The sequence below is a fragment of the Hylobates moloch genome, unplaced genomic scaffold (genome assembly GCF_009828535.3).
Source record: "Hylobates moloch isolate HMO894 unplaced genomic scaffold, HMol_V3 SCAFFOLD_6, whole genome shotgun sequence".
NCBI lineage: Eukaryota > Metazoa > Chordata > Mammalia > Primates > Hylobatidae > Hylobates > Hylobates moloch.
This window is the reverse complement of record NW_026652281.1, coordinates 79,440,193-79,458,632: the sequence shown is the minus strand read 5'-3', so window position 1 is coordinate 79,458,632 and position 18,440 is coordinate 79,440,193. Positions and strand designations below refer to the sequence as shown.

Below are 18,440 nucleotides of genomic sequence, written 5' to 3'. Positions count from 1 at the left end.
GTCCCCACCAGCCCCTCTGCGTCTCAAGTCCCAGACATGACACGCATGCCCAGCATCTACAAGAATATTTATTTAAACATGAGTGCTCACTGCGTGTTCTCAGTAATAACTTAGCATCTTTAATAATAAAGTCTATTATAAATCAATTAATCAGCTACCTCCCTGGTATCTCAATTAAATGGAGCATGGCATTCATATAAAGCATCCAAACCCTGCCAAAGGGAGCCAGGCCAGAGGCAGGGGAGATCCTGGAATTGGGGTTGTCACTGCTGCTCTATGTCCTCACCCAGGGGTAGCTCCAGGCTGGAGACCACTTGGGAGGGGTCACGTGGGCTCTGGTCCACCCCCACCTCGAGGGAGGCCCAGGAACCTGCCACCCCTCTCCCCAGTGATTGAGCAAAAGATGATTCAGGGCATCTCGGGTTGGCATTCCTGTGTGTCCTCTGGACTCAAGAGGCCCTGACAGGTGTCCCCAGGCCAACTTGTCTCTCCCTACCTGAATCCCCCAGCTACCCTGCCTGGGCTCACTTTAAATTCATGAGCACGGATCTCACACGACAAGCCACACTGCCCCAAGAGCCGCATGCACTTCTGCAGCATGTTTGTGCTTTCCCACTCTCAGAAAAGACTATTTCATACCCTCTGCTCACTGCTCCTCAACCCCCACTTCCCCAGTCGGCCACCTCGCTCTCAGCTGGTGACCTTGTCTCCAGCTTGCTGGAGAGAAGGGGGGTGAATCTACTCAAGAACTCAGATCCAGCTGGGCACAGGGGCTCCTGCTTGGATCCTGGCACTTTGGGAGACTGAGGCAGGATGATCTCTTGAGGCTAGGAGTTCAAGACCAGCCTGGACAACATAATGAGACCCTGTCTCTACAAAAATAAAAATGTCAGCCAGGCATGGCAGCACTTACCTATAGTCCCAGCTACTCAGGAGGCTGAGGCAGGAGGATCATTTGAGCCCAGCAGGTCGAGGCTGCAGTGAGCTATCATGGTGCTGCTACACTCCAGCCCGGGCAACAGAGCGAGACCCTGTCTTAAAAAACAAAAAACAAACAAACAAAACTTGGGTCTCACTCAGACGCTGTCTTCCTGCTCCCTTGGGTAATGCATCCCAATTCCCATCAAAAGCCAGCCCCCTTGTTTCCTAGAACCTCCTCGCACCTTCTGGCCGTCTCTGGACCTTGCTTCCACAATTGCCCTCTCACTCCCCTGCTCTGTCCGTCTCTCCCTCTCCATGTGAATATTCTGCATGGGCATGGAAACGTTCTCTATCTCCCATTGTTAAAACGCCTTCCCGGACAGGCACGGTGGCTCATGCTTATAATTCCAGAGCTCTGGGAGGCTGAGTCCAGAGGGTTGCTTGAGGCCAGGAGTTTGAGACCAGCCTGGGCAACATGGCTGGACGCTATCTGTACAAAATATATATATATAGATAGATAGATAGATAGATAGATAGATAGATGATAGATAGATAGATGTATCACATGTATATATTTTTAAATAAATAAATAAAATGTCTTCCTGAGCCCCAGGCCCTCCCCAGCTATCACCCCGTTTTCCCACTTCCCCAGGCAGCATTATGCTTTGAAAGCTTTCTCTCTATCATTTATCCTCCTCCTCTTCTAAACTTCTTGCAGTTGACGACTCTCCACACTGGTTTTCCCTCAGCCTCGCTGGCCACTCCGCCTCAGCTTTCTTTGCTGGTCCCTCCTGCTCTGCTTAAGATCAGATGTTGGCTTCATCCTGGGACGCTTCTCTCTCCTCTTCCTACAGTCTCTCTCCAGGTGACCTCTTCTAGGCACATTGTGTTATTTATCATTCACACGCAGATGATTCACGCATTTAAGTCTCTGGTTCTGACTACTCCTTGAATCGCAGGCCTGGCCCTTCAACTGTTTGCTTGCTATCCCAGCTTAGATATAAAATAGGCATTTCAAGGCCGCCACCGTGGCTCACGCCTGTATTCCCAGCACTTTGGGACCAAGGTGGGCAGATCACCTGAGGTCAGGAGTTCAAGACCAGCCTGATTAACATTGTGAAACCCTGTCTCTACTAAAAATACAAAAATTAGCCGGCGTAGTGGCGGCACCTGTAATCCCAGCTACTTGGGAGGCTGAGGCAGGAGAATCGCTTGAACCTGGGAGGCAGAGGTTGCAGCGACCCGAGATCATGCCACTGCACTCCAGCCTGGGTGACAGAGACTCCCATCTCAAAAAAAAAAAAAAAAAAGGCATTTCAAATGAATATGGCACAAATAGGATTCTACCCACCCAAACTTCTTCCTCCCTTCATCTTCTTCATCTTAGCAAATGGCATCTGCCCAGATGCTGAAACCCAAACTCTCAATGTCATCCTAGATCCCAGGGAGCCCTCACCACCTGTGTGCAGCCCAACAGTGAGTCCTGTTGACTCCACCCTCAAAACTTGCCCCGGGCTGGGCACAGTGGCTCACGCCTGTAATCCCAGTGCTTTGGGCTGGAGGATCACTTGAGGCCAGGAGTTTGGGACCAGCCTGGACAACACAGGGAGACTCCATCTCTGAAATAAATAAATAAATAAATAAATAAATAATAAATAAATAAATACAATAGCCGAGTGTGGTGGCATGCACCTTTAGTCCCAGTTACTCAGAAGGCTGAGGCTGGAGAGGAGTTTGAGGTTAACAGTGAGCTATGATTGCACCACTGCACTACTGCTTGGATGACAGAGTGAGACTCTGTCTCAAAACAAAACAAAAATAAACAAACAAACTAAACATACCTCAGAGCCGCCAGCAACGCCAGCCTAAACAAAAACAGCTTAGCCTGGGCCCTTGCAACAGCCTCTCAGCTGGGCTCACCTCCTCCCCTTACAATCACTGTCTCCACACAGTAATCAGAATGATTTTCTTAGAAGAATCAGTTAGACCCCTGCTTAAGGCGCATAGCCCTTTACTGACTTCTCGTCCTGCATAGGGTGAGAGCCAAACTGCACTGTGGGCTCCAGGGTCCTGCATGGCCCTGCTCCTGCCTGCCTTTCTGACTCCATCTGAAACATCCCTCCCCTTTCTTTTCTTTTTTTTTTTTTTTTTTAGACAGAGGCTCACTCTGTCACCCAGGCTGGAGAGCAGTAGTATGATCTTGGCTCACTGCAGCTTCTGCAGCTTCTGCCTTCTAGGTTTAAGCGATTCTCCTGCTTCAGCCTCCCGAGTAGCGGGGATTACAGGCATGTGCCACCACACCTGGCTAATTCTTGTATTTTTAGTAGAGATAGGGTTTTGCCATGTTGGTCGGGCTGGTTTCGAACCCCTGACCTCAGGTGATCCACCTGCCTCAGCCTCCCAAAGTGCTGGGATTACAGGCGTGAGCCACCGTGCCAGGCCCATCCTACCCCTTGCTCACTTTGCCACAGCATTTTCTCCTAGCCTCCAGCCCTAGCCTTTGCCCGGGCTTCTCTCTGTCTAGAATGCTCTTCCCCAGTCTTCTGCGTGGCTGCCCTCAGCTCCTCATTCCAAACCTCTGCTTAAATGTCACTTCCTCTGAGATGCCCTCCCTAACCACCCAGGCTGAAGTGCCCCCCACCTCCAAGGACTCTCCACCACTTGGCCCTATTTTATTTTTTTCATGGAAATGTTTACTGCCTGAAATTTCATGTTAGTTTATATGCTAATTATTTGGCTCTCTCCACTAGAACCCAAGCCCGTTGAGAGCAGGACATCTGCCCATCTATTCCAGTCTACGCCTCCCCAACCCCCTGGAATAGTGTCTGGCATGTGAAAAGGCTTTGCTAAATATTCGTTGGCTGATTGAATGAATACATGTTAAATGAATGAATGGTGACCCTGACATGTGCTCTCCTAGACAAAGTTTTGCAGTCTGGTCCTGTCCTAGCTCATTCCCATATCCCACACTCTTGACCCTTACACCAAACAGCCCAACATCCCCAAGCACCTCTCAATCATTGCTCATTTATTCATTCAATAAACACTTATTGAACGCCTACTGTGTGTCAGATACTGGGCTTGGAGCTGGGGATTCAGGGGCGAGCCAAACAGATCTGGTCTCTGGACTAGCATACAGCCTAGTGGGCCTACATAGTGAGTCTCAGGTGTGCACTCTTCATTCATTCATTCAAGAAACTTCTGTGGAGCTTATGTTGTGCACAGTGCTGTTCTAAGCACTTTATAAATATAAGCCACTGAATCCTCATGCCAGTCTATGAGGTAGGTACTATTATTATCCCCATATGACAGGTGAGGAAACTGAGGCACAGAAAGTCAACCTACCCAATGTTACAAAGCTGGTAAGTGACTGTATTAGTCAGTTCTCACATTGCTATAAAGAACTACCTGAGACTGGGTAACTTGTAAAGAAAAGAGATTTAATTGGCTCATGGTTCTGTAGGCTGTACAGGAAGCATGGCTTGGGAGGCCTCAGGAAACTTACAATCACAGTGGAGGGCGAAGGGGAAGCAGGCATGTCTTACATGGCTGGAGAAGGAGGAAGAGAATGAAGGGGGAGGTGCTACACACTTTTAAACAACCAGCTTTCTTGTGAGAACTCACTCGCTATCATGAGAACAGCAAGAGGGAAATCTGTCCCCATGATCCAGTCACGTCCCACAAGGCCCCTCCTCCAACACTGGGGATTACAATTCGGTGAGAGATTTGGGTGGGGACACAGATCCACACCGTATCAGTGACAGAGCTGGAAGCTCGGCTCTCTCACTTTCCTGGCGCTGCTTTCCTCTGGGCTCACCTCGTGATGTGCTTGACATTGTCTCTTAGTTCTTAGCCCCCCTGGACTCAACACTCCTGGACTTAACAGAATCCAGCTTCCTCAGTTTGGACTAGCACAGGGCAGGGCTAGGAGTCATGACAGCTCTTCCTGCTCTAAGTTCTGAGGAGCACCACACCCAGCCCAGCTCTGGCCCCCGGCCAACATCCTCCCATTTCCAGTGTTCTCCAAGGTTTCCTCAGGGCCTGGAGGGACCATACCCACCTGACCACACCGGTTGGGAATTCCATTTATAGTTTCAGGAGTTAGGAAATTCCAGAAACCACAAGGAGAGATTTACAGCTGTGGGTTTCCTGGTGTGAATCCAAGCCAGGAAGTAATCGCAGCAGCAGGAAAGCCTCATTCATTTAGTCTCCTCTAATTCAGGAGGTGCAGTAACTCACCAAAAAGTCTCTTTTTAATTCAGATGAGTTGGAAATGATTCCTTCTGATGAGGATTTGTGGGACAAATGCTGTGGGTGGACCTTGCTTTACAGAATGAACAAGCTTCTGAAAACATAGGCAAGGTTCAGATTTTTTTTTTTTTTTTTTGAGACAGAGTCTCGCTCTGTTGCCCAGGCTGGGGTGCAGTGGCACGATCTCGGCTCACTGCAAGCTCCGCCTCCCGGGTTCATGCCATTCTCCTGCCTCAGCCTCCTGAGTAGCTGGGACTACAGCCGCCCGCCACCAAGCCAGGGTAATTTTTTTGTATTTTTTTAGTAGAGACAAGGTTTCACCGTGTTAGCCAGGATGGTCTCAATCTCCTGACCTCATGATCCACGTGCCTCGGCCTCCCAAAGTGCTGGGATTACAGGCATGAGCCACCATGCCTGGCCAGGGTCAGATTTTGAAGCAGAATCTTTAAAATGCAATCAGAGATTCCACCAAGGTATCTTTGAGTGAACTGTAATTTTTACTTGTTGAATTTCCTTAAAGCATGGTCTTTCATATTTGGGGATAAATAGAATTTAATTTAGGAATCAATGCTTTTCTAAACTAATAGTTCAGAAAATTAATTATTTTGCCAACAGGCTAAGTCCAGCTTCTGGGTGCGAGATTTTGTATTAAAATACTGTTGTGCTCCTACTATCCTGGCATAAGGAGTGGTCCTTCTCATGAATATTCCAGCCCTCAGAAAAGGAACTGGCAGAATACTAAGAAACGGGTCAACACCCTTCTGAATGGGAACAGCTTCTGGTCAGGGTAACAGTCCCAGAGAGACTCAGCATTGGTCAGTAATAAAGAGGAGAGACTTTTCCCTTCAGAAAACAGATTGTACTGTAAAGTTACAGTGATTAAAACAGTGTGGCACTGATGCAGGAACACAGAGAAAGATCGGTGGGACAGAATGACAAGTTAGGAAGTGCACCCGTGTATTTATGGGACTTGGAATATGGTATAAAAGTGTCCTTTAAAATCAGTAGGGGAAATACAAAAAGTAGCCGGGTGTGGTGGTGCGTGCTTGTAGTCCCAGCTACTTAGGAGGCTGAGGTGGGAGGATCACCTGAACCTGGGAGGTGGAGCTTGCAGTGAGCCCAGATGGAGCCACTGCACTCCAGCGTGGGTGACAGAGCGAGACTCTCTCTCAAAAAAAAAAAAGTTTATTAATTTTTTTAAAAAGGTGTAATCTATACAACAGACAGGATTAATATTCAGAATATACAAAGAATTCCGACCAATTGATAAGGAAAAAGATTTTTCAAAACAAAAAATTGGCAAAGGATACAGACATTCAAAGAAGAAGAAATAGAAGTGGTTAATAAATGTGAAAAATGCTCAAGCTCACTAGTACTAAGAGAAATATAATAGGCTTTTGGAGTCCCCATTCTCCCATTAGCAGCCAGGCAGTTCTCTCTGCTCTGTCTTAAAAGAGTGGAAGGTCTACAAAACACTGAGAAAATAATGGTCCCCTGACCCCGGCTAAAGCCCACTCTACAGCTGGGTCTTCTTACTAGATGGGGGAAAATGCTTTAAATATAAACAATTTAGCCTCTAATCCTAGCACTTGGGGAGGGTGATGTGGGAGGATTGCTTGATCCCAGGAGTTTGAGACCAGCCTAAGCAACATAGCAAGACACTCATTTCTACAAAAACGAAAATACAGGCCGGGCGCGGTGGCTCAAGCCTGTAATCCTAGCACTTTGGGAGGCCGAGGTGGGCGGATCATGAGGTCAGGAGTTCGAGACCATCCTGGCCAACATAGTGAAACCCTGTCTCTACTAAAAATACAAAAAAAATTAGCAGGGCGTGGTGGCAGGCGCCTGTAGTCCCAGCTGCTCGGGAGGCTGAGGCAGGAGAATGGCATGAACCCTGGAGGCGGAGCTTGCAGTGAGCCGAGATGGTGCCACTGCACTCCAGCCTGGGGGACAGAGCCAGACTCTGTCTCAAAAAAAAAAAAAAAAAAAAGAAAATACAAAAAATTGGCCTGGCATAGTGGCATGCACCTGTCGTCCCAGCTACTTAGGAGGCTGAGATGGAAGGATCACTTAAGCCCAGGAGCTATGATCGTGCCACTGCACTTCAGCCTGGCAATAGAGCAATACCCTGTCTTAAAAACAAAAAGAAAGAAAAGAAAAGAGAACTACCGTCTCTGGCCTCCCAAGCTCTGTTCCTGCTGACCTCCCTTACCCAGGGGTCCCTGTTCTCCACAGTGATCACAGGCAGGCAGGCAGCAGAGAGGCTGTGGGTGTGTGGGGACAAAGCCCTTCCTTACTCCTGACGCTTTGCTCTGCTCTGTGCCCCGCAGGCCTTCTGGGAATGGTCGCCCACATGATGTACACACAGGTGTTCCAGGTCACCGTGAGCCTTGGTCCTGAAGACTGGAGACCCCATTCCTGGGACTACGGGTGGTCCTTCTGGTAAGTGGGCCTTCAGGACAAGAGCAGCTTCAGGCACCAGAGGCCCAAGGTGTGCTGGGACTTCAGCAGCTCAGCCCAGTGGGGTTGAGGTGGGGAGGAGAAATGGGGGGAGTTCGAGGGGCTGCAGTCCAAAGGCGCTTTAAGACCCCAGGGCAGGGATTGGCCAACTAGGGCCTGTGGGTCAAATCTGGCCCACCACCTGTTTATATGCAGCCCTCAAGCTAAGGATGGCTTTTGGATTTTTAAATGCTAAGAAAATAAATCAAAGGAAGAGGAATGCTGTTTTGTGACATGTGAAAGTTACATGAAATTCAAATTTCAATGTCCATAAATAAGGTTTTCTTGGAACACAGCTACTCTCATTGTTTTATATTATACGCGGCTGCTTTAACACTGAGATGGCAGCACTGGGCGGTGGTGACAGAGACTGAATGGCTCACAAAGTCAAAAATACTTACTCTCTGGCCCTCTGCCGACCCCTGCCTAAGAGGCATGCTATGGAAGGTTGGAGATGGAAGCTGGCAAGACCTGAAGTTAGGCGAGCTGTGGAGGGTCTGGGTGGTCCGATGGGGTAGGTGGACTCCAGTGAGGGGCTCTGAATACAGAGAACAGGTCAGCACCTCAAAGTGGGGTGTGCATATGAAAGGCATGATTAGTCAGGGTTCTTTTGCTTACCAGTGATAGAATCCCAAGCTTAAGTGAACAAGGGGTGTTCATTTGTTTGTGTAACTGGAAAGTCCAGGTTGATCAGCTGGGGTGCTCTGGGTTGTAACAGAAAAACCTACCCACATCAGTCTAAGTAAGGAGATATCATACACTGGTTCATGGAAAGGAAAAGTACAGCTATGGTGTGGACTTCAGGACACGTTTGATCCAGAGTCACTGAGGTCATCAGGGCTGAGTTCTCCTCTGCGTAGTCATCTGAGCTTGGCACCCTCCACATGTTTACTTTGTTGCTGGGCTGGCTTCCCTGTTGGGGAGAGCTCTTCCTAAGGCTGGTGCATTCTCCTTCCCTTGTAGGAGAGAAAGGGCTTCTTGTACTCCAAGATTGACTACAGTCCCAAGCTTCCCTCTGGTGGGCTTAGGTCATGTTCTCTCTCCTTAATCATTGCCACAGCTGGGGGAATGTCATGAGCTTATTCCCTTAGCTTGACCAAGCCCACCTCTGGAGCAAAGAATGAGTCAAAACCTCTCAAATGGTGAGTGGATGGAATAGATGCTGAGTGAGCTACCACAAAGTCTGCTTCAGACACAGCTGGATCCAGGTGACCAGATTTTATCTGGAACCCAGTCATACCTTCTCCTTATCTTGTCTCTCTTCCCTTTGAATTGGTGTTGGCTTCATTCTCAAACAGCTTTTCCCCAAATGCTAGCAAAGATGATCACAACGCACAGACCAGCCTTCCTTTTTTTTTTTTTTTTACAGTCTCTGCTCTGTCACCCAGGCTGGAGTGCCAGACTTCCATCTTAGAAATGTAGCAATACCAGCAGACAGATGGGATTTCTTTTCCATATTTCCAGCTAAAATCCTGGTTATGACTTTCATTGGCTTAGCTTAAGTATGTGACCAAATCTGAACCAATGATTTAGACCCTGGGCGAGACTGGAATGACCTGAGCCACATGGTCCAGAGAGTGGCATTAGCCTCACCCAAACCCTTGGACAGAAAGAGAAGGAGGGGAAGTCTCTTCAGGCTTGAAAGACAGAGACCACAATTGTCCACTACACAGGGTACCCAGGTCTGGGGCTGGTAGTTGGGGAGAATTTATCCATTCAGTCATTTAACACATATTCACTGAGTACTTCCTCTAGGACAGCTGTTCTTCTAGGTGCTGGGGATGCAGCAGTGCTGAGACAGCGTTGCAACAGGGATTGAGACAAGTGAACCAGCTGTATCTGAACTGTGCTGTGATGTAGATGTGTGTGGGGAGGGGAGTTCACAGGCAGCTGTAGGAGCACAGAGGAAGGGCATTGACTGACACAGCTTTGGGTGGGGCCAGTCCCCAGGAAGAATTTCGAAGGCAAAGCAGGAGGGAATCGGGTGCTAGGCAGAGGGAACAGCAGGTCCAAGGACCTGGAGGTTAGAGAGCATCTCAGAATGGAGCAGGAGGGACTATGATTATAATTTAAAAAAAGACCCCATTCCAGTTCAGTGGGCACCCCAGCTCCTTCTCCACTCTCTGCTCAATTCCATCCTTTTAAAACCAAAAGCATTTGCCTTAAAGAGACCTTGACCAGTTAACCCCGGCCCCGATCCCTTTAAGTAGAACAATCCCAGGGAAACCAGTTGAGGTTCCGACCTCCCTTTACCCAACCCTTCCCCCTGCAGCTGTTCCTTTCTGAGACCTTGAACTTGGAAGATCATCTCCCTGAGCTAGAGAAGGGCACAGAGGAAGGGAACTAATATTTGTGTTGACCATGTGTGTAATAATATCTTAGATTTACTGAGCGCTGATGTGCCATGAATCAGGTAGGTATTTCATGGAGGCACAGAGAACTTAAGTAACCTGCCCGAGGTCTTCCAGCTGCGAGGGGTAGGGCTGGGATTCAAACCCAGGCAGTCTGGCTCTAGAGCCATACTGGAAGCCTCTCTGAGAAGATGGGTAATAATAAGAGAGTTCACTGATGTGCTTCCTGTGATGTTCCACACATGGTGTGTGCTCAGTAAACACTAGCTCTTATATTGCTGCTACTGATATGAAATTTAACACGTTCAATATCATGCTACTGATATGAAATTTAACACATGCAATATCATGCTACTGGTGTGAAATTTAACACGTGCAATATCAAGCTACTGATGTGAAATTTAACACATTCGATATCATGCTACTGATATGAAATTTAACATGAGCAATATCATGCTACTGATATGAAGTTTAACACATGTAACCTCGTGTTGCATATGCAGATGCTGAGAATCAGAAAGGTTGAATCGCTTGCCCTGGTGGGAACTGGGTCCTCCCCATCAGTCCCCCTTTCCAGAAGGCCCTGGCTCTCTCCTCTGGTGCTCAGTGTCTCAAGTCAAGCCTGCTGGTGTCAGCCGGGGGAACGTTCTTTCCCTGGAAGCCAGGGCCTTCTGCCCTGCTCCTCTGCTCCCTCCTTCGGGGCTGGCCTCCCAAGGGGCACCGAATTCCCACTGGACTTATTAAAGGTCGGGGCCCAATGTGCAGCCCCTATTAGTGCTGATCCATTTCTCCCTGTCACTGAGACCTGCAAGATGGATCAGCCCCATTTTTCATCCCTCACATTTGGGGCCTCGCCAGGGCTGCACCATGTCATCTCTCTTGTTTAATATGTGTGAGGCCATTTGTCAAAATTCTGGCCCGAGAGCCTCCCCTGCTCCCTCCCCCGGTACTGGAGAGGAGAACAGCTCTGAGAAGAGATGGCACTGGCCTCTGTCTTCCTGCCCAGCAGAGAAGAACAAGCTGCAGGGGCTCTGGAAGCTGGAGGGGTTTTGAGGTGCTCAAAGCCCGTTGAGTGCCAGCTTCTTAGAGGGACACCTTTGCAAGAAGTAGAAGGTCTCCATGGTTAAGAGTCTGAGAGCCTGGGGTTCAAATCTCACCCTGATGTACACTGCTGGGCCACCGTGGCAGCGTGGAGGGGCAGTCAAGGGTGTGGCTCCTGGAATCAGGCAGTTCGGGTTCAGATCGTGCCCCTGCCCCTCACCAGCCAGGGACCTTGGCCAAGTCACTTACTTCCTCTGCACCTCTGTGTCCTCAGCTGGAAAATGGGACAGCCCGAATTTCCGCCTCATGGGGGTCTCTTGAACTGTGTTCCATTTCTCTATTGAGGTGTACACATCACCCCCAAATCTAGTAAAAATGTGTTATTATGTAGTAATAATAGTAACTAGTAAAAATATGTTGTTATTTGTTCTTATGTTTGGTGGTGGACCGGGCTCAGCTGGGCGGTGCTTGCTGGAGTCTTCCCCGAAGCTTTAGCTGGATGTCAGCTGAAGCTGAGGTCATCTGAGGCATGGCTGGGGTGGACCTCCAAGGTGGCACCTCACGACACTGGCAGCTGGTGCCGGCTGGCGGTGGCTGGCGGCTGGAGGGGCTTCATGCAGCCTGGAGGCTGGGTCCTTGGGGAGACTATCTCAAGAGTGAGTGTTCCAGGAGACCCAGGTGGAAGCCACAGGATCTGCACGAACCAACCTCAGAAGTCACGCAGTTTCACTCCTGCTGCATTCTATTGGTTAAGAGCAAGTGACAGGGCCAGCTTCAAGGGGAGGCATGAACCGCGGGAGGTGTGGCTCCCTGGAGGCCAGCTTTGGAGACAGTAACCAACATGAGGAGCTAGTGAATCAATGCATGTGGAGCACTCAGCACAGAGTGTGCTCGGTGAGCGCGAGCCCTCCTGCCCACTCCTCCTTTTGGCGCCATGTCTCAACTCTCTCTACCTGTGACAATGTCAGGTCAGGACCCTGATGGGCGCCCAAGCAGCTGCTTGACTTAAGGCGGCAGGGACCAAGTGGATCAGATTAAGGTTGGGGCCGAGCAAAGTGGCTCACCTGTAATCCCAGCACCTTGGGAGGCCAAGGTGGGAGAATCGCCAGAGGCCAGGAATTCAAGACCAGCCTGGGCAACATAGCCAGACCCAATCTCTAAAACAATAAAAAATAAAAATAATTAGCTGGCTGTGGTGGTGCACACCTGTAGTCCTAGCCACTCAGGAGGGTAAAGTGATAGGGACACTCAAGCCCAGGAGGTTGAGGCTGCAGTGAACTGTGTTCGTGCCACTGCACTCCAGTCTGGGCTGGAGGCTCTGTCTCAAAAAAGAAAAAAAAAAAAAAAAAAGATTAAGGTTACGACATCTACTTTGTGCTGTGCACAGTGGGAGGCACTTTACAAGCCCTGAGTTGCCTGGTCCTATCACTGATCCCCAGGAGAGGGGCTGCCATCCCCCTTCAGGGACCAGGAAACAGGTTGAAAGCCACACAATTAGCCCTGGATGCTGTGAACTGCATGCAGCCAGGGCTGAACCCAGCCTGCAGATGTTTTCTTAGGTCTGCCATTGTGTCTTATAAAAGTTTGGATTTGTTTCTAACATCTAAAATGGTAAAACTTCTACATAAAAGTCCAGGTTTCTGATTCATGATCATTGGAAGATCTGTTCCTGCCCAACCAGCATTGCCACCAGGCAGCCTGGAGATAAGGCTGAGAATGACTGAAACTTTAGATAGGCATCTTGTCTCCAGCTCACCCCAGTCCCCACCGAGCCCTATTGCCTTACATTTACCCACGCTTCCACACTTAGTCATCATCTGCCTGACCTTGCAGGAATTTGAGTCTGTGGCCCCTGCTTGGAATGTGAGCTTTCCTGGTGAAGGCAGGAGTGTGGAAAGCTAGCCCTGCACTTTCTGCTTCTGTTTTGCCTTTTATCAATCTGGAGAGAAATGAAAAAAGGTCTCCTCCTACTCCTGCACACACAGTGAAATCTTATCTCAAGCATTCACTCTGCAGACTGAGGGTAGTGGGACATTGTGGTGTGGAAGATTATAAGAGCTGGAGGGCCCAGAGAAGTTATGCAATTTGGCCCATGTCACACAGCAAGAGAGTAGCAAGTTGGGTCAGATCTAGGGAAGGTTCTCACTCCTGTCCTAGTGGACCCTTTCTGCTTTTGGGGCCCTGTCCCTGTGGAATACAGGCCTCCCTTTCTAGTCTCTCCCTTTCTAGTCTCCATGACTATCCCTCCCTTTCTAGTCTCCATGACTATGTGGAAACAGCAGACCAGCCTCTTTCCTCTCTGGGGACCCCAGGCGGCCCCTTCGCTCTATGCAGGGGTTAGCTGGTATTCCAGCAGGCCGATCCCTTAAAGGGTTGAGTCTGCCGCTGTGACCCTACCAGAGCCTGGGCCCCAAAGACAACTGGAGAGGGTGTATGTGCTGATGTCTCTGCTGAGAGGCTGTGTGATCAGCAAGAAGTTTGCCCTTACTCATCAGCCTGAGGCAGGTGGCTGTGGCCTCCTTTATTCTAAGACCAGGGTTGGGGAAAGGGATGTGGCTCCCCAAGGGTGCCCTGTGGGCCATGGAGGGACGAGCTGGGCCCTCAGAGCCTGCCACTATCCAGCTCCCAGTCCCATCAGCTCTTAGGCCCTGAGGGTGGCCTGGATTATGCATCTGCACCCAGCCCTGCCCCACATGGTGAATCTGTACCCCTCTGGTCTGCAGGCAGCCACAGCAGCCTTCCTTAGTGATCTGTTACAACCTCCCCACTGGGCAGGGCCTGGAGTAAGTTGCAAGGTAGTGTCCATGTGCCTCTAAATCTGCTCCCTCTGTGTCCCTCTGCCCCTGCTGCTCCCAGGGGACGAAGAATTGACAACCCCTGTCACCACCCTCCCCTTTTCTCCCTATGGTGTCCAATCTGCTCTTGGCTTCAGAAACCAGGCCAATCACCCACGCAGCTCCCTGTGCCAGTTCAGAAGTGCAAGCTGCTAAAACCAGCAGGTGTTCTGGCCCCAAAGTTTTCAAACTGTGTATTTTGTGGGCACGTTGGGGCCCTGGGGGGTGAGAGGAACAGGGAGATGAAGGCTCATGGATATAGCCTCTCACCCACGCTAAAACCAGAGCAGTGTTTTCATATCTGTCCTTTTCTGTCTGTTTTTATTTTATCTGTGTTTATCCATTCATTCCACAAGTATTTACTGAGCACCTACTATGTGCCAGGCACCATTCTAGGTGCTAAGGGATAGTAGTGAAGTGAACAAGGCTCCCATTTTCATGAAGCTGGCATTCTGAGATAGAAGAGAAGATAATCTTAAAAAACAAACACTAAGGATTCCACTTCTGAGAAGACAGAGTAGACATGCTTCTTCAATACAACTAAAATCCTTGGACCTAAAGATAAAACAGACATCAGAAGACTTTGAAAGGCAGGAAGAAGACAGTAGGCTGGTTAGGGACCAAGAAACAACACATTGCTGCGTTCTTTTTGTGTTATATATCCCAGATTTGGAGCTGAAGAAGTCAGTAATTCAGAAATGCCTAAAGGACAGAAAAAAAATAAAGGCCCCAACTAAAGTCCGCTTTCTCTAGCCAAAGGACAAAGAAAGGGTCAGCCCACTGAGACAGAAAACATTTAGCAATAACTTCACTACTCCAGTCACACATTACAGAAAAGAAAAATCTGTGGCTCACCCACACCCATGCCAGCAAGGGAATGGGGTGCTTAGATTTTGGTGACAATCACCAGGTGAACTTTCATCTCTGCTGGGCAGTAACAAGGTGCCCCTCTTTTCCCTGCAGGGATTATGTCAGAGGAGAACTAGTGGAGAGTCAGGATTTTTGCCACTGCCTTGTAGTAATAAGAATATCTCCCTCCCCATGGTGTCAGTGATATGTGGGGAGCAGGGATGAGGCCCCCGGCCCCTCCCAGCCAGGTATCAGCAGAGGCCTAATGCAGAGTCAGAACTCCCACCCCCACCCTCACCTGGTAAGAACCAGGAACCATCTCCATCTTGAATGTCAATGGTGGCTGATATGGTTAGGCTTTGTGTCCCCACTCAAATCTCACCTTGAATTGTAATCCCCATAATCCCCACGTGTCAAGGGAGAGACCAGGTGGAGGTAATTGGATCATGGAAGTGGTTTCCCCATGCTGTTGTTGTGATAGTGAGTTCTCATGACATCTGCTGGTTTTATAAGGGGCTCTTCCACCTTTACTCGGCACTCCTCCTTCCTGTGTGGCCTTGTGAAGAAAGTGCCTGCTTCCTCTTCACCTTCTGCCGTGATTATAAGTTTCCTGAGGCCTCCTCAGCCATGCTGAACTGAGTCAGTTTAACCTCTTTCCTTTATAAATTACACAGACTAATACACTTGCCCAGTGGGAAACCTAGACTTCTACCCCTACCTGGAAGTAACTGGGCAGAGCCTCCACCTCGCCAAAGCCACCTTGCCAGAATGATGTGAAAGGAAGCCAACTAGAGCAGACAGTTTAAACAAGATCCAGAGTCTCAAAACATACTCCAGATGTCAAGGTTGCAATTAAAATCACGTACCATGCCAAGAACCAGCAAGATCTCAACTTGAACGAAAAAAGACAATCAATAGATCCATGCTGAAATGACAGAAATGTTAGAAATCATCATAAAAATGCTTCAACAAGCAGTTGCAAACACCCTTGGAAAAATAGAAAGTCTCAGGAAAGAAGTAGAAGATAGAAAGAAGGACCAAATGGCAATTTTAAAGCTAAAAAATTCAATAACCAAAATAGAAAGCTCAATGGTTGGGCTCAACAGCAGAATGGAAGGGACAAAGGAAAGAATCAATGAACTTGAAGATAGGACAATAGAAATTATTTAATTTGAACAACAGAGAGAAAATAAACTTAAAAAAATGTACAGAGCCTTAAGGACCTCTAGAACTACAACCAAAAATATAACATTGGAGTCCCAGAAGAAAAGGAGAAAGAGGTTGGGACTGGACCAAGTACTGAAAGAAATAATGGCTGAAAACTTCCCAAATCCTGTAAAAGACATAAACCTTCAGAACCAAAAGCTGAATGAATCTCTAAAGTAGTATAAATTCAAAGAAATCCATACCAAGACACATCACAGTCAAACTTGAAAAAAAACTAAAGTTAAAAAAAAAACAAAAATGAAAACAGTGAGAAAATAACATCCTCCCTAACTACAGGGAAAAAAATTCAAGCAACAGTGGATTTTGCATCAGAAACCATGAAGGCTAGAAGGAAGTGGCACAACATTTTGAAAGAAAAAGAAAATGAAAATGCTGAAAGAAAAGAACTATCAACTTAAAATTCTATACACAGCAAAAATATACTTTAGAAATGAAGGGGAAATCACGACATCCTCAGATGAAGAAAAACTAAGAAAATTTGTTGCCAGCAGACCTACCCTAAAAGAAAGGCTAAAGGGAGTTCTCTAAACAAAATGGAAATTTTAAAAAGGGAAGTTTTGAATATAAGAAAGAATGAATGAAAAAATGGACAGAAAAACTTTACTTCTCCTTTTGAGTTTTCTAAATTATATTTGATGGTTGAAGCAGAAATCATAATATAGTCTGATGTGATTCTAAATGTATACAGTGGAAATATTTAAGACAATTATAAATGAAGGAAAGTAAAGGGTGACAAAAGGAGCCAAGATTTCTATGCTTTACTCAAATGTTGACACCAGTAGACTGTGATTAGTTATGTATATATAATGTAAGACCCAGAGCAACCACTAAAAAAGCTATATACAGAGATGCACCAAAATAACTGTGGATAAATCAAAATGAAATTCTAAGAACTGTTTGAGAAATCCAAGGGAACACAAGAAAAAAAAAAGAGAAACAAAAAACAGAGGAACAAGCAGGAAAGAACAAAATTAGTTGGCAGGCTTAAGCCATAATATATTAATAATCACTTTAAATGTAAATGGTTTAAATACACTAATTAAAAGTCAGAAATTGGCTAAGTGGATTTAAAACATATGACCCAAAACTATGTGCTGTCTACAAGAAACTCACTTCAAGTGTGAGGAGATATATAGGCTGGAAGTAAAAGGATGAAAATCATCTATCATGTAAGCATTAATCAAAAGAAAGCAGGATTAGCCATATTAATATTGGATAAAGTAGACTCAGGCAAATAAAATGACCAGAAATAGACATTAAATAATGATAAAAGAGTCAATCCACTAAGAAGACATTGCAATCCTAAATATGTATCCACCAAACAACAGAGACGAAAATCTGTAAAGGAAAAATTGATGTAGCTGAAGGGAGAAATAGGAAAATTCGCAACTATAATTAGAGATTTCAATATGGCTTTCTCAACAATTAATAGAACAACCAAATGGAAAATCACCAAGGATATAAAAGAACTCAACATCATCAACCAATAGGATCTAATTGAGAAATGTTTCAAATCAAATCAGCTCTCATCCCAAGAACCTAGAAAAAGAAGGGCAAAATAAGCCCAAAGCCAGCAGAAGAAAGATGAGCAAAAATCAATACAATTGAAAACAAAAAATAATAGAATCAATGAAACAAAAAAGCTGGTTCTTTGACAAGATAAAATTGACGAACCTCTCGCAAGAGTGAAAGAGAGAGCTGACAGAGGAGAGACACAAAATGCCAATTCAGGAATGAAACAGAAGATGTTGCTGCAGACTTTGAGGACATCAAAAATATAGTAAGATCATACTACAAACAACTCTACACACATAACTTTGACAGCCTGGATGAAATAGATCAGTTTTTCTAACAGCACAAACTGCCACAATTTACCAAATGTGAAATAAGTAATTTGAATATCCCTATAACTACTAAGGAAATTTAGTTTATAAATAAAAACTTTCAAAACAGAAATCTCCAGGTCCAGATGGTTTTACTGGAACATTCCACCAAATATTTAAATAAGAATTAGCACTTTTTTTTTTCAGAAAATAGAAGAGAAGAGAAAGCTTTGCAATTCACTTTATGAAGCTAACATTACCCTGTTACTAAAACCAAAGATAGTGCAAAGAACCGCAGACTAATAGACCCCATGAATATAGATGCAAAAATCCTTAGCAAAACAATAGCACATAGAAGTCAGCAATATATAAAAATAATTATACATCATGATAAGTGGGGCTTATTCTAGGGATTATGACTGCTTCAATATTTGAAAAATCAGTCAGTGTCATTCACCATATTAACAGCCTAAAGAAGAAAAAAAATCACATGACCATATTAACTGATACAGAAAAAGCATTTGACACAATTCAACATTGATTCATACTTTTTAAAAAACTCTCAGAAAATTCAGAGTAAAGGGGAACTTCCTCAACTTGATAAAGACCATCTACAAAACATCTACAGCTAACATTATACTTAA

At 46.6% G+C, this 18,440-nt stretch overlaps 1 protein-coding gene across 2 annotated transcripts in view; it reads left to right on the top strand.

The window, feature by feature from the left end:
* GSG1L (GSG1 like) overlaps positions 1 to 18,440 on the top strand; it is a 270,500-nt gene that overhangs the window by 208,905 nt on the left and 43,155 nt on the right. For both annotated transcript variants that reach the window (XM_058440849.1, XM_032157186.2), the window contains one exon: positions 7,503 to 7,614. In XM_058440849.1, the coding sequence (XP_058296832.1) occupies positions 7,503 to 7,614 (112 nt within the window). The remainder of the gene's footprint in view (positions 1 to 7,502; positions 7,615 to 18,440) is intronic.